We start from the raw sequence: 16,357 nt of genomic DNA on the forward strand, positions 1-16,357 counted from the left end.
AATTAAGGGCCAAACCTTTATTCAAGCAATCCTGCAAAATTTCTAAAATGAGCGGGATCTTGGCCAAATGAAGAAGAGTAACCCGATCCTTACACCAGGCCTCAACACTCGTCAAACTCACACATAGAAAGTTCTCCACTTCCTTGGCCTAACTCTAAGCAAGTAAAAATCACTATCACAATGTATCCACATTTCAGCAAATCGAGCCCTCTCAAGGGCCATATTGTAAGACAAAATTGAGTCAGATCTTCATGACGAACCGGACCCTGACTTAGCAGGTTCTTCTGTGCTGGAAGGCGATGAGGTGAGTCCCCCAGGAGCCACTGCAAATCTGCATAACACGGCCTCCTGGACCAAACTGGAGTAACCAAGAGTACCATCCCTTTGTAGCACTCGGTCCTTTGGATCAATCTGCCCAACATGGGCCATAGAGGAAAGGCATTCAGCAACTTGTCTTCCAGCCACTCCTGCACTAGGGCATCGATCCCCAACAACTTTGGATCTCTCCTTACGACTGAAGAATTGCGGAACTTTCGCACCGTGGGAAGTCGCCAGGAGGTCTTGGAACGGGGGATCCCAGCAATCCAGAATCGGCTGAAAACACCTTGTCTGACAAGGCCCATGCTCCTGGTTCCAGATTCTCCCTGCTGAAAAAGTCTGCTCTTACATAGTCTTTTCCTGCTATGTACGAGGCTGAGATCATCTGGAGATGTTCTTCTGCCCATTTCATAAGCTGATCTATTTCCTGCAACAGATGGTAGCTCTTGGTTCTACCCTGCCGATTGATGTAAGCCACAGTCATTGCATTGTCCAACATTACTCAGACTGATTAACCCTGCAGCCTGTCGCTGAACTGCAAACATGCTAACCAGACCACCCTGGCTTCCATCAATTGATGTTCCAGAGAGATTCTTCTGTATTCCAGCACCCTTAGCAGCTGATACTGAGCTCCCCAACCAAGGAGGCTCATATCTGTTGTCAGTACTAGCCAGTATGCTTGTGATAGGGAAACTCCCTTCCTTAGATGATCCACCTGCAGCCACCACTGCAGTTGGGAGCCAACTTCCATTGGCAGGAGGAGCTGAATTGAATAGTCCTGAGACTTACGGGTTCCAGAGAGTCAGCAGGGAGTGCTGAAGAGGAAGCATATGCACCCTCGCCTATGGGACCACTTTCAGGGTCACCTCCATTAAGCCAAGTACTTACAGGTAGGACCATACGGTCGGGCATAGAGTGTTCAATAACAGACGGAGCTGTGTTAACTTCTGAATGCGTGCTTCCAGCAGAAAATTCTTGCCCTGCCTTATGTTGAACCGAACCCAGAGATATTCCAATGACAGAGCAGGCTAAAGCTGCTCTTGGCGAGATTCAGCACCCAGCCGAATTCTTGCAACAGGGATATCAGCTTGCGGGTCACTCTACAGCTCTCTTCCAGCAACTTGGCTTGAAACAGCCAGTCATCCAAATATGGATGTACGAGGATCCCATCTTTTCCCAATTCTGCCAGCACCACCACCACCACCTTGGAGAAGGTCCTTGGGGCAGTGGTCAGACCAAAGGGCAAGGCCTGAAACTGATAATGGCATCCCAGAACTGCGAACCGCAGAAAGCCTTGATGCTCTAGTCAGATGGGAATATGAAGGTATGCCTCGGACAGATCCAAAGAGGTCAAATTCCGACTGTACGGCCATTATTAGAATACAATGTTTCCATGTAAAAATGCATCACCAGCCAATGATGGTTGACACCACAGAGATCCAGGATGGGATGAAAAGAGCTCTCCTTCTTGGGCACAATGAAATAAATGGAATATTGCCCTGTATCTTCTTTGAGTTGTGGAAACTGGAACCACAGCCCTCTGACGGAGGAGCACTGCCAATATAATTTTCACTGCCTGCTTCTTCTGTGATGAATGGCAGGGAGACATCATGAACATGTCCCGAGGAACACTGCAAAACTCCAGTGCATATCCTTCTCATTTCACCTCCAGGACCCATTCATCTGATTTGATCTCGACCCTGACAGAAGAGAGAGAGGCATCCCCCTATCTACTATTCCCGGGTGGGGGTCGGCAAACCTTCATTTGGAGCGTCAGAAGGTTCCACTACCCAAACCTGGGCCCCTTCTTGGCTGTCAGGGACAAAAGGACTGAGACCTACCAAAAGGTCGAGTTCTCTGAAGGGTTGTTCTTCTATAGGGACGAAAATGTTTGGATCTTCTAGTACGATCTCTGATGTTAAAAGAGAGTGGCATCTGCTTCTTATCGTCGAGGACCAAGAGATTCACCCTACTTACTGGCCAGTTTTTCCAACTCACTTCCAAATAACAGTGAGCCTTTAAAGGGCAATTTGGTAAGGTTAATCTTGGAGGTCGCAAGGCAGACCAATTTCTCAGCCATAACCGATGCCTGGCTGCTACTACGGAAGCCACTCCTTTGGCTGAAAAGCAAAACCAAATAACAGCCCGCATCCGTCAAAAAAACAACAGCTGGCTCCATAACTGCCCTGGCGTTCACCCCAGAGTCGACTCATCGATCTCCTAGAAGAGAAGCGAAAAAGAATGAGCCACCAGGGAACAAGAAGCGATCTGCAATCTCATTGACACGGCATCAAATGCTTGCTTAAGGATAGTCTCAATCCTATCCTGAGCATCCTTCAAGGCTGCTCTGCCTTCCACGGGAATAGTGGTTTGCTTGGAGACGGCAGACACAAGTGCATCTCCTCTGGAAAATGTAAATGCTCTTGCCACTGGATCCAGAGGGTACATGCTTTCTAAAAACTGACTCCTTTTGAAATTAACCTCTGGGGCACCCTACTCAAGATCAATTAGTTCTTGAATGGCTTCTATCACGGGGAAAAAACAAGAGATCTTACGCAAGGAAACCAAAATGATATTTTTCTTTGGCTCAGTCACAGCATCTGCTCCAGGAATTCCGACTATTTTCAAGGTTTGGGAAATCAGAGCTGGCAGTTCATCTTTATGAAAGAACTGTAGCATAGTTCTATACAGTTCTAATCCTGGAGGAATTTCACCATCCTCAAGGGAGTGAGGATTGGCGTATTCATCCGTGCCATCCGGACCTCCATTAGGAAGTCCCGCTGCTACTCTAGCAGTACTCCAGCGCTCAGCAGTAGGTCCTGGCAAGGTTCCTACTTGCTCTGCTCTGGGAGTATTAAAGAAGGTTGAAGACTGCGCCTGGAGAAAGGATTGCTATCCCTGGAAAAACTCTACCCACGAAAAGGTAGAAGCATCCAGTCCAGGAGGTACTTGAGGTGTACTCACTGAGCTACCATTCCCTGCTGAAGAACGAGTTAGAGGAGTTCCAAAAGCAGGCGCCCCAGCTGTGCTGCCTATATCCATATCCGGTTGGGAAGAGCCAGGTAATTCAAACAGCAAACCTCCAAACAGTACTGGCACAAGTTAACGGGAACGCCTGGCTGAAGTGCCTGAATATGACAGGCTGCACAAAGAGAAAGGCACTTAGGTTTCATGATTGTATCTTTTTCTGCTTTTTTGTTTATGTATATTGTACACCGTTTTGATCAATATTTTGTTAGACGGTATATAAATAATTTTACATTAAATAGACGCCATTATGGCCAATAGTGCCCTTGAGTGGAGGCCGGAGACATGAGTCTTTTTTTTTTTTTTTTAAACAAGTCATCCAAAAATACTAGGTGTCCAAAAGTTAGGCATACCAAAAATAAGCGCCATAAACAACTTAAACGCACAATATAACTTGTGCACACAGGTATGCGTGCGGCCACATAAGGCGCCGCTTAACTTAGACATAGATAATACAAGGCCCGCCTAAGCGTTCAAAAACAGGATGCACAACCTGGACACACACAGCGAGACGTACTCACCGAACAGACAATCCTGTAGAGTGCAGCCTAAGAAAATGCGCAAAATGCCTTTCTGGCCTACCATGTGGCATGCAGTGAAAAAGCCTCAAAGCAGGGCCTAGCCTACAGAGGCTGCTCAACCCGCCAGGTTGCCCACCTCCCTCGACCACAGCAGGATGAACGTCGGAACATGTGCCAAGCATAGAGACCGGGAAAAAAGGAGGAAGCTCTAGGTTACAAAAGCCTCCTTTTATTATTATTTTTTTAATAAAAAAAAAAAAAACCCCCGCAAAACTTTACCCAAGCTCAGCCTTACCTGGCTGAGTACAGAGACTGCAGGGGGAGAGGGCAGATGCTGTCACCGCTGCGCTCGGCTTCCTGCAGCTAAGTCCACACCGGCTGAAAAACCAGCTACCAGACCAAGGCACTCTGAGGGACCAAGTAAATCTCCTCAAGAACTCTAAACTGTGGGAGTGACCTTTTGGTATCATCACAGGAGAATAGGGCGAATGTAATATCCTCAATTCTCCTTTTTTCAAAATGAAGCAATCCCTATTAGGGAGATGCCAAGTCCATCATCTGCTGGAGACAGAGAATACTGGCAGGCTGATGTCACTGCAGGGGTATATAATACTGTGATGTCAAGTTTGCTCCATCTCTATAACCCACTTGTTCTGGATTCATCTGACTGGACGCTAAGAAATTTAAGAGTTTTAAAAGCAGAGAATTTATAAAAGTAAAATACATGATACTTGTGAGTGAATTTTAATTTACTGAAGATGCATGAATTATGTAAAATTTTAGAGCCCATAAGCATGGAGGAATTAAAATATGTTCTATTTAAAGGAAACATAATACATTAGACATTTCTCTCAGAGCAGATTTTATTCAATGCCAAGTTATTCACTCAACTTATTTAACTGGACACTATTTACTTGCACTAACTTTATAGAGAACAGGTAGCCAAATAAGCCAAGTAAGGTAAGTGAAGTACTTTCTGCAGATGATGCAACAGCCTCAAAGTCCATACTTGGTAATGTCTGACAATCCTTGAAAAGAGAAAGCGAGAGATAAATGGATTGCACAAGTTCTCTGCCTATCAAAATCAAAACAGGATCATCATAGCTGTGTTTAAACTTTTCACTGGGGATGTTTATATAAGAACACTGTAACATACTTGCAATCACTTTTACAGTTTGGAAGAACTAAAAGCAGCCCAATTCTGAAAGACCATTAAAAAGGGAAGAGCATAGTTTAAAATTCACCAATAAAGAATTTACATAAGTAGAAGACTATGAAATGTCACACCAGAAAACTTCAAATAGTTAGTGATAATAATAAAACCCTCACAAATCTGGTTATCAAATGGCATTATTTAATGGTCCCTAGTCAGCAATTGCTGACTGGTATTATCCCAATAAGTTCACCAACATTCACATATACATGTAACAAAAAAATACTTTGAGGTCAACAAAAACTGTCAAATACTACCTCAAAAATACATGCCACAATAAATTGGCTAGTCCAGTGGTTCTCAACCTTTTTCATGTCAGAACACACCCAACAGATGATGCTCACATGCGTGACACACTGAACACATGACTGTTGAGGGGCTAAATGTAAACATACTCTGCATCCACAGGAACCCCCACCCTCCAACAATGGGTACAGAGCAGAACTAGGATATTTCCCCATAAAGAGAGTTCGATTCTGGTCTTCTCAGTAACAGCAACACAAACTCCCTTTACTACCAGGTGCATTTTAAAATACCAAACCTGAAAAAAACCCCCACAACACTCAGTACATGTGTAGCAAATCTGTCATACGATAGCAGCAATAACTCCAAACTCAAACAGCAATATCCCTACCTATAAAGATGGTGCAATGCTGCATTAATGCACGACCTATTGAGAAAACACAATAAATAAAACAAATAGATATAAATTCCTACATACTAGTAAAATACCTCATCTGTGTCACACACAGAGAACACACAGATCAGTCTTCACTAACAGAATAAAAGACCATAAATTACAAATGTAAAAACAAAAGCTGGAATAGAAATCCCAAGAAGCCACCCTACATGCCCTGTAAAACTGGAGAAGTAGAAACAGAAATACATTTCCTTCTACACTAAGCGAAGTATAAAAGATAGAAGAAATGCACAATCCCAAAACTGACATATTATGGCTCTTACACCATCACTCCACCTCCATGCTATTATCCCTCAGTTTTCCCAACTACCCTCATTGCTCTGCCCACCATTCCTGATCCTCCCCCTCCATTGAGGGGGAGGCTGAACATCAACACCACATCCTTTTCCCTGTGCTCCCTCCTCAACTCTCCCTGCTCCCTTCTTCCCCTCCCTGCCCAGCTGATCTGCAACCACCTTCCTGCTCAACAACCCTGACCTCCACCTCTCCCCAAACATTCTTTTCCCCCACTCTTCCTACCCAGCAGACTCCTGAACCCATCTCCCCACAACCCGTCCATTTTCCCCTCCCCTAAAAGCACCCACATCCCCTTTCTCCCCACCAGCCTGCCCAGGCCCCTCTTTCTCCTGATCCCTCAGAAACCCACCTGAGCCTCTTTCTCCACCACTACCTTCCTACCTAGCACCCCTCACACCTCCATCCTTTCTTGCCTAACAGCACCCACATTTCTCCCTCCTGCTGGCTCCCAGCCAGCAGAAAAGCTTCCAGTCCAGAATCTCCCTCCTTCTTTGTGGGAGAAGAGTCAGCAGAAGAAGTTGGCTGTGGATCTCTGTATAGAGTATGAATATCCCTACCTCATGTTTCTGCTGTTTACCACTTCTGGGCCCTGCAAGGTGAAGTGAGCATCAGCAGTATCACTACTGGGTCCACAGGAGGAAGATAAAGTTGGTGTCCTGCTGGGCCCAGAATAGCAGGATTTGGCCAGAAATAGGAGAAGGAAGCAAGATCAGCCTCCTGATATGCCCACTAAAGAAGTCTCAATTCCCACCTTGGCTGATGAAGAGCCCTGCAACAGACCTCTCAGGACCTTGGGATACTCCTGTTGAGAACCGCTGGGTTAGTCTATACATTGCCACCAGCCTTTGTCGTTTTTTCTGCTAGACTAAGCTAGCTACCACGTCAATATAAATACAATTCAATGGATTTCACAATACCAATATCAGCAAGGTTTGCTTACAGCAGTGCAGCAACAAGGGTCAGTTTGACCCTATTTTTTTTTTTATTAAGGGGTCAGAAGTATACTGGAATGTTTGCTGGCACTGCCACAAATTGAAGTTCACACTAAGCTGCACAACACTTGATAAAAATGCAGTAGAATCATTTTAAAACTGAATTTAAAATTGGCTTTGTTATATATTTTTATTTACTTACACAGAGTATATTTATATAAAGCTAAATCTGAAAGCTACTAGCATGTAACATGGTTAGCAAGCTTAAACTGTAGCATTTAACTAAAGAAATAAGTGCTGCCTTAAATGAAGGAGTGAATTTTCAAAAGGAGTTACATGAATAAAAGCAACGATTTTCAAAAGCTCACTTACACCTGTAAATCCTTTTGAAAATTACCACCAAAATGTTTGGATTCCTACATGAACAAACACACATCACATTTAGGAGGAAGGCAGCATGATTTCTCAGTAGGTCAGCAAGCTGTCACATGCAAGACTCCTGTTAAAAAAAAAAACACAAAAAACACAAAACAAAACAAAACACAACCACGTCTTAAGCAACTGACTCACTTTGTGGCTAGTGTTTATGCACAAATGCCAACTGAATATGTATTGTTACAAATTATCGACCAGTAGTTATGCTGCAGAAAAAGACTTAACACTACAATAATTTGACAACAAGGACTGCAAGTGACACTGCAATCCCAAAAAGATTTTATTTATAAAATGTATCAATTGCTTTCCAGGTTTTACACTAAAATCTTTCAAAGCAATTCACACGTTAACTGAAAATTAACACAAAATCAAGTAAAATATAAAAAAATCCACTATATACAAATTATTCAGTACTGCCATCACGTTTTGTCCCTGCCTGAAGAGTTGTCTACCATCAACATTATATATAATCACTCACTCATACCTTTATAGGGCCAGTCACATCAGAACAAGTCAATCAAATAATTTCCAGAGATTAATTCAGAAGCTCAAATACCATCAACCAGGTTTTTATTTTATACTGAAACCATATCAAGTCAGTGTCCTCTCTGACAGAGGGAGATCATTCCATAATTTGGGTACTGCCAGTGAAAGAGATAGATTTTGAAATTTAACATGGCAATATGTTTTAAACTAGGGGGGAGGGGAAAGGAGTGGTAAGTGAAATTTTAAAGTTGCTAAAAGGAGGTCTATTTTTCAAAATGTTCATCATTTTTTCAAATTTTACTAATCCTGAAACTGAGGGTGAACTTGCTATAAAACGTGTGGCACTGATACAGTTTGATGTTAGATTTTGACATTTACACAGTCTGTGTACCAAGAACGTATACCATATGTTTTTCATATATGTTAACATGTTTATATTAGGTTCACATATACGATATAGTATACATTTTTAAGAAGCAGAATGAAGTCATATGTTTAAATCTTTACAACCTTCCTAATTATTCCAACTATTACCACTAAACAATTGTCTTAAAGAAGAAACACCTCCTTTAGATACATTGCCTTTGGCTAATGTGCCAAGGGAAAATGCACATATGAATACTACAGTACATCTACTGAGGAAATCTAGATTCCAGACAGATCACAACTCCCAAGGGACAGCAAACTGTCCCTTGTCAATTTGTCTTCTAATATTAGCTAAGATTGAGTGCAATTAGTGTGCAACTAATGCAAAAATAAATACTGAATCTAATAAATGGAGGGCAAACATTGTCAATGTTTTCCAAAAGAGAACACATTAATACATAACAAATGAAGAGTCATTCAATGGTCCTTGGATTTGAGAACTTTAGAAGTACTGACAACCAGGAATTATCCTTACTGCACAGGTAATGGCATTTCTGTGACTTTTGTAATACCACCGTTTGCACTACATAAAGGTTCAAGCCATCAGCCTTCTGTACATAAAGTACAAAAATATGAATCTTAGCACAAACTATATTGGAAGTCATTTTAATAGAAAATACTAAGTAATACTTTGTTTTTATCAATAAGTGCACTGTATAAAAAGTGTTTTGATATGTAGATTCATTTAAACCTTTGGCATTTTTAAATATATGCAGAGCATGATTATTTCTTTTCTATACTAAAATTTGACAAGACATAAAATCTAACTTGAAAAACAAGAGCTCACAAATATATTATTCAGAAAAGACAAGATACATACCCATCAATTAGTGATCAAATATTTTGCTTTTATTTACATTTCAAGCAATTAGTGAATGCCATAAATCAGTAAATGTACACTATAACAGATTATTTAGCATACTTTCAGTATTTTTAATCACAGCAATCTGATTTACAATGGAGACAGAATTTCTTTTACACATTTAAAATTAACCCAATTACTAAATTCTCTTTATGATGCTTGAATAAACAATGCACAGAATCATCATCATAAAGGATGCGGTAATTTCTGAATTTGGTTTCTAAGCCTAACTTTGTTGAGAAATGTGTCATTCTATAAGTTCTAATAAAAATCTTGTTTTAATTCAATACACAGAGAATGGGTTACTGCCTTTTCAAAATACCAATCTCTTTCTATTTCCTTCAAAGCAAGAGGATACAGAGAGACCAGGCTCTCTTGGAAAACAAAACAAAAACAGGAGATTGTTGATCTGCCTTTTTTTTTTTTTTTTTTTTTAAGGGGAAGGATTTACAGGTAGGAGGGCACGAAACAAGCATGTACAAAATAAGACTGAGTAATTTGTAAGCCTCTCCTCCTTTGTATTAAGGGATTTATCATCATGAGCCATTTGTTATATCTTCCATCTGAACAGAGCTGTTGAATAGTTCATGTGGCAGCTGTGACTGGAGTTTGATGTCAAGTACCTGTTCTGTAGTTTAGGAATACTTCAATTCAATGCTAAATAGGAAATACTTTGATGCTCAAAATGATAAAAACATATCAGCGTTCCATCCTTATCCCTTTCCCATGTACCCTCACCATAATATGGAACAACAGAAACAATGCTAGACACATTTCTCCTGCAAGGCTTTCTAGTATAGGATGGACATTAAGTAAAAGACTGAAAAAGGCAGTGCAGAACCAGGGGAAGGAAGGCAGAAGTCCCTATGGAAAAAAGCAGTCTATCATTTAATTTCAAAAAGTCTTGTTTTTCAGCCCTAGCCTTCCCCCTTCAGTCATGTACATATATGGCAGACAGCTTAGGGCTTCAGGAGAGGGAGGGGGAGAGAAGTAAAGCAAATACTCTCCTCCTCCCCCCGCGCCAATTTCTGCCATACCTTGGTTGCCCCGGCAACCAGGGGAAGGGGGAGCAGTAGCAAGACACATGCAAGGGGAGAAGAAACAGTCGCTGCAGAGAGAGAAACTGAGTGTACCAGAGGCATTCCGATGAAAAAGCCTCAGGAGAGACATTCACCCAGTCAGCCTATGAGAGAGTCAGGAGGCAAACAGGTCCCTTCTCCTTCTCTCGTATGGCTGACATACTGGAAAGCAGGGATAGGGGCTCCTAGATAAGCCCCTTGTTTCATGAAAGCAGTGCAAGGGACTCGCCGAGGAACACAGCATCGGCGAGAGCCCCTGGATAAGAAACTGGAAGCACGTCGCTAATTGCCCTGTGAGACTCTTTCACTCACTGATACCCCCCAATACACATTTACTGCCTCCTTCTCCATTTCCCCTCTCCCTTTACTCTTCATACTCAAAGTTCCCAGCCCTGTACTACTTCTCTCTTCCTTTATTGAGCCCCCCAATCATTGCCCCATCCTTGTTTACTGCTTTTCCCCGTTTATCCCATCTTTTCTGCCCTTCATTTACTGCTTCTCTTCCTCCATATTTCTCCCCTCTTGTCCGTGGCCCCCTCGTGGCGCTTCTTTTCCCCACCTCTTGAAATCTCCTGTGGGAACCATGTAGGGGCGGAGAGCTGGGAACCCGCCGCCGCCCCGGCCGCACGCTCTCCTGCCGGCTTCCAGTGTCTGGTCCCGGCCACCCGGGGCCGCTCATTGGCTCCAGAGATGCGGCGGGTTCAGAGGCGATTTGAACGGGGGAAAGGCCGACGGCTGCGCCATCACGGCAACGACGGTCCCGAGCGGACAGCCAGCGCGGCAGTGAGAGAAAGATCTCGCCTGAGCCTAATCAGGACAGGGACGCCGCTTTTCTTCCCCCTTTTTTTTTTTTTTCACTAACGGTCCTCCTCCTGACTGACGTCATGACGCGCCACCGGTGACGGCACGGGGGAATCCGAGGCGGATGCGGGCCAATGGGAGGCGGGCCTGCGGAGGCGCCAAAATAGGCACTGGTGACGCGCTGCCGGCTTTTCGTGGCCTGTGAGATGAGGATGGGATGCAGTTACCCTCTTCAGGTTGGAGATGTCGTACCTTAGCTGGCCTTCTACTTTGGCTTTTCTTCTCTGGCTTTTCGACTCTGTGTATATATAATTTTTTTTTTTTGTGAAACAGAACAAAATACTCATATTTGTTCTCTTGCCTTTATACATAAAGGCAAAATTTTACATTAATCCATTCTGTACCAATTCTTTTTATGTACTTTTTATATATGAATAAAAATATCATAAAAAGTGATAACATCTTACTGGACTAAATACATTTCTTGATTAACTTTTGGGAAGTGACAAAGAAAAAGATGATCTTGCTTGAACATTCAACTGAATCATAGATTACATGACACTTGAGGTGTGACTAAGAAGGTACACCCAGAATACTAAGGGAACTCAGAGATGTAGATCCTTGGAAATGAGAGTGATGCCACAAGATTGGAGAAGATTGGGCAAGTTACTTTACCCTCCATTGCCTCAGGTACAAACTGATTCATCAAAAAGCCTAAGTGAATCAGGCAGTTAGATTGTAAACCTTCTGGGTATCATAGAGAGATATCTATAGTATCTGAATATAATCTGCTTTGAAGTGCCCAAAAGTGGCATATAAATTAAAATAATAATAATGGTTCTGCTTGGCAATAGTGGCAGCAGAGAGGAGGCTGGAAACTAAAGGCCAGTTAGCCTTACCTCGGTGGTGGGAAAATTAATGGAGACCATACTAAAATAAAATATAGTAAACTATCTACAACCCAGTGGATTGAGGGACCTGAGTAATATGGTTTTATCAGAGGAAAGTCCTGACAAATGAATATGATTGATTTTTTTGATTGGGTGAATTAGATCAAGGAAGAGCACTCAACGTGATCTACTTAGATTTCAACAAAACTTTTGATATGGTTCCACATACAAGTCTCATGAATAAAAGGAAAAGCTTGGGAGTGGGTGCCAAGGTGATAAAGTGGATTACAAATTGATTAACTGACCAGAGACAGTGTGTAATGGTAAATGGAACTTACTCTGAAGAGAGAACAGTGTTAAGTGGAGCGCCTCAATGATCAGTTTTGGAATTGATTCTGTTCAATATCTTTGTGAGTGACATTGCAGATGGGTTAGAAGAAAAAGTTGTTTTTTGTGGATGACACTAAGATCTGCAACAGAGTGGACATGTCTGAAGGAGTAGAAAAAATGAAAGGTGATGCAATAAAGCTTGAAGAATGGTTGAAGGTTTGACAGGTGGGATTCAATGCTAAGAAGTGCAGAGTCATGCATTTGGGGTGCTGTAATCCAAAAGAACTGTATGAGCTGGGGATGAAAGACTAATATGCAAGTACTGGGAGAGGGATCTTGGGGAAGATAGTATTTGGTGACCTGAACACAATAAAACAATGTGACAACAGTGGTAAAAGCCAGGGGGATGCTGGGCTGCATAGAAAGGAATAACCAGCAGGAAAAAGGAAGTGATAATGCCCTTATTCAGGTATTTGGTGAGGCCTCACTTGAAGTATAGTGTTCAGTCCTGAAGGCCTTATCTCAAAAAGGATAAGGACAGAATGGAAGCGGTCTAGAGAATGGTGATCAGAATGGTGTGGAGGTCTATATCAAAAGCCATATGAGACTGAATATATATACCCTGGAGGAGAGGAGATGCAGGGAGATGTACTATAGACCTTCAAATACCTGAAAGATATTAATGATGCACAAATATTAAATCTTTTCTGCTGGAAAGGAAACTGCAGAACTAAGGGTCATGATATGAAATTCCAGAGCATAACTCAGAAGCAATATCAGGAAATATTTTTTTACAGAGAAGGTGGTGGATGTATGGAATGCCCTCCTGAAAGGTAGCGAATACGAGAACAGCAATAGAATTCAAAAGGGCATGGGATAAACACTGCAGATTCCTACATGCTAGAGGATGGAAATTAAAAAAATAGGGTAACCTATGTAACTTTATGTGAAACTTTCTGCATGGGGTAACTTGCTTGGAGCAGCAGTTACAACCACTTAAGAAGGCAGTAACCTGCATGGAGTGGCAGTCATGCCCATCTTTAACAGAAAGCATGGGGATAACCTTCATGGAGCGGAACTTACTATCTTTAACAGCAGGCATGAAGGTAATTTGATTGTAGCGGCAGTTGCTACCAAAAGCAACTTGCTGGACAGATTGGATGGACCGTTTGGTCTTTATCTGCGGTCATTTACTGTGTTACTATGTTTACTATCACTTGCATCCCAGAATACTAAGGGAGCTCAGAGATATTTCATTTCATTTCAATTCATTTATTAAGATTTATTAATTGCTTGTCACATACAGGTCTAAGCGATTTACAGTAAAAATACACACAGTGTTATCCAAAATAAACATAACAAACAATGAGATCTTAAGTTTCATAGAAACTATATAATCCAATATCTTGTTTACAAATAATCTAGAAGTTGCTTGATTAAACCAAACAAACAAATCACATCTATCACCTAGGATACGAAGATCATCTGGACTAACAGACTTTAGAATACACTAAAGGCACGATGGAGTAGAAAATCTTTCAACAGACGTTTAAATTTTTTCACATTATCTAAAGTATGCAGTTCAAATGGAATTAGATTCCACAAAGCTGGTGCAGCAATCGAAAATGATGTCTCTCTGGTAAAAAAAAACAGATGTGCTTGATGCACTGAAGGTATTTCCAAGAGGTTCTGTTGCGAGAATCTTAATCTAGTCGGTTTGTAAATGCGTAATAATGCATTTGACCAATGTGAAGAATCTGAATTAAGAAGTTTGAATACAATCAACGCGGTCTTGAAATCAATATGTTTCATAACGTTTCGTGTGAGATACAAGCCGAGCAGCAGAATTGAGTAATAATTGAATAGGTTGTAATGTGGCCTTAGGTAATCCTATTAAAAGACTATTGCAATAGTCTATATGAGGGAAAATTATCGAACGAACGACTGTGAGAAAATCATAATCAAAAAGTAGGTGTCGTAATCCTGCAATAAGCCGAAGTTTGAAGAATGCAGTTTTAATTATAGATCTAATATGTGGTTTAAATGAAAAGGTCGCGTCAAGCAAAACACCAAGACTCTTCAGGGGCTTGTCAAGAGGAAATGAGATATTATCGATGACAATGGCTTGTTGATGTAATGTAGAATGAGGACGATGAATTAATAGAATTTCTGTCTTATTGGTATTTAATGATTTATTTTGCTTTAACCAGCGCTTTATAGAGTCAATGCAAAATTGTAGTGTATCAACTGTTTTCTGCCAAGGGCTCTGGACCTTGATGTAGAACTGTATGTCATCGGTGAAAATTTTGTAGCCATCAGTAATGATGGCCAACAACTTAACAATGGGGGCAAGATATCCTGGTGGGTCTGTTGAAGGACCTGTTCAGTAGATTCTTGGAGACAGGAGAGGTGTTGCAAGATTGGAGAAATTCAGTTTTTATCCCACGTCACAAACATGGTAGCAGAGAGAAGGCTGGAAACTATAGGCTGGTTAGCCTTATCTTGGTGGTGTAAAATTAATGGAGACATTGCTGAAGAAAAGGATTGTGAACAATCTGCTGGGTTCCTGGAGCCAAAGCAACATGATTTTACCAAAGGAGGTCATGTCAAATGAATATGACTAGGAAATTAGATCAAGGACAAGCACTTGATGTGATTTACCTGGATTTCAGCAAAGGATTTGGTGTACGGTCTTGCATAGGAGGTTTATGAACAGAATGAAAAGTTTGGGAGTGGGTTCCAAGGCGGTGAACTGGATTTCAAGTTGGTTGATGGGCAGATGAAAAAGCAACCCAACAAGAGCCAAGAAGAATGAGAAAAATAGCTTCCTCCTCTGGCAACTAAAACAGTTAGCAAAAACAATGGACACAACATTATAGGGGCAGAGCACTTTGTCTCCTTTCTTGTCCCAACTCACTATATAGAGAGATCCCAGAGACCTGACCTAAAAAATAATCAAAGTAGTACTGTATGGGATATGCTGCCCCTTAAAAGTTTAAACTTAACCTGTTATGTCCCAGTGTCCTATTTAGAGGACAGCTTCTTAAAAAATTTGGGGCATAATGGGTTAAGCTCTCAACTGAAAATCCAAATTGAAATCCACAACTAAAATCCACAGTCCAAGATGTGAATTTTGGGTACTGCTTCTCCCACATGGGGAAGCAGTACCCGAACCTCTGCTTCACTACTCTCTATCTGCATCTCCCCAGAATTTTGGTTCAATCCTTGTGGTAAGGAAACCAAGGTTCCTTACATTACTACTGTCCCAGATTGCTATGCTTGGGAGGAGACTGCCAACTTGGTACTGCTAGGAGGAAAGTCAGGAGAATTGCGAAGATTACAAGAGAAGTATGAGAACTGATTCTTTTCATTTGCAAGTAATTGAGACTAAAATTCTAACCATTCCACAATGGGAAGAGTCTACTAGAAAATTTGGAGGCTTAGACTTTCTTCAATCTGATTAATTGGACTGGCAAAGTAGATAAATTATTAATAAATTGGCTTTATTAATTCTAAAGACTTTAACTGGAAGGTTAGTGTTACAAATTTATTAATTTCTTCATCTTCATCTGTAAATCAATTGGACCAAGAGCTATAAAGAACAGCCATTACTGCATTTTACAATTTATCCATAACATTAAGTTGGAAAACAGCTTCCAGTGTGATTATTGCTGCTATAGACTTTGGAGATTATAGTGCTGGTAACAGAGGGACTGAAGGGCTGTGTAATAGTAACCATTAATACACTCCTCACCAACCTCAAACTGGCATTAAATACAGCAAAAACAGAGCTCCTTTATATTTCTCCAGCTCGCCTTATCCCCCCTCCTTCTGCGCATCCCTATCCCTTCGCCCAACACGTCAGGGACCTAGGCTTCACCCTTGATAACCATCTCAATCTCCAGAAACATATCAACAATATGACCAAGGACGGTTTCTACAAACTACAGATTCTAAAGAAACTAAGACCTCTTCTACACCACTCTGACTTCCGGACAGTCCCCCAAGCTACCTTATTTACAAAGCTAGACTACTGCAAT

The 16,357-nt window shown here is 41.5% G+C and overlaps 1 protein-coding gene across 5 annotated transcripts in view; it reads right to left on the minus strand.

Annotated features, from left to right (window-relative positions):
- The window catches only part of MMD (monocyte to macrophage differentiation associated), a 69,476-nt gene extending 58,334 nt beyond the window's left edge, over positions 1-11,142 (minus strand). For 3 of the 5 annotated variants that reach the window (XM_029600684.1, XM_029600682.1, XM_029600683.1), the window contains exons 1-2: positions 10,856-11,142; positions 4,791-4,894 (exon numbers count right to left, since the gene is read on the minus strand). In XM_029600684.1, the coding sequence (XP_029456544.1) occupies positions 4,791-4,894; positions 10,856-10,975 (224 nt within the window). In that variant the 5' untranslated portion in view covers positions 10,976-11,142. Of the gene's footprint in view, positions 1-4,790; positions 4,895-6,827; positions 6,850-10,855 lie in introns of those variants that run through there. The other 2 variants (XM_029600685.1, XM_029600686.1) reach the window with 2 other exon arrangements.
- Between the last annotated feature and the right edge of the window lie 5,215 nt (positions 11,143-16,357).

The sequence above is a fragment of the Rhinatrema bivittatum genome, chromosome 4 (genome assembly GCF_901001135.1).
Source record: "Rhinatrema bivittatum chromosome 4, aRhiBiv1.1, whole genome shotgun sequence".
Taxonomy (NCBI): domain Eukaryota; kingdom Metazoa; phylum Chordata; class Amphibia; order Gymnophiona; family Rhinatrematidae; genus Rhinatrema; species Rhinatrema bivittatum.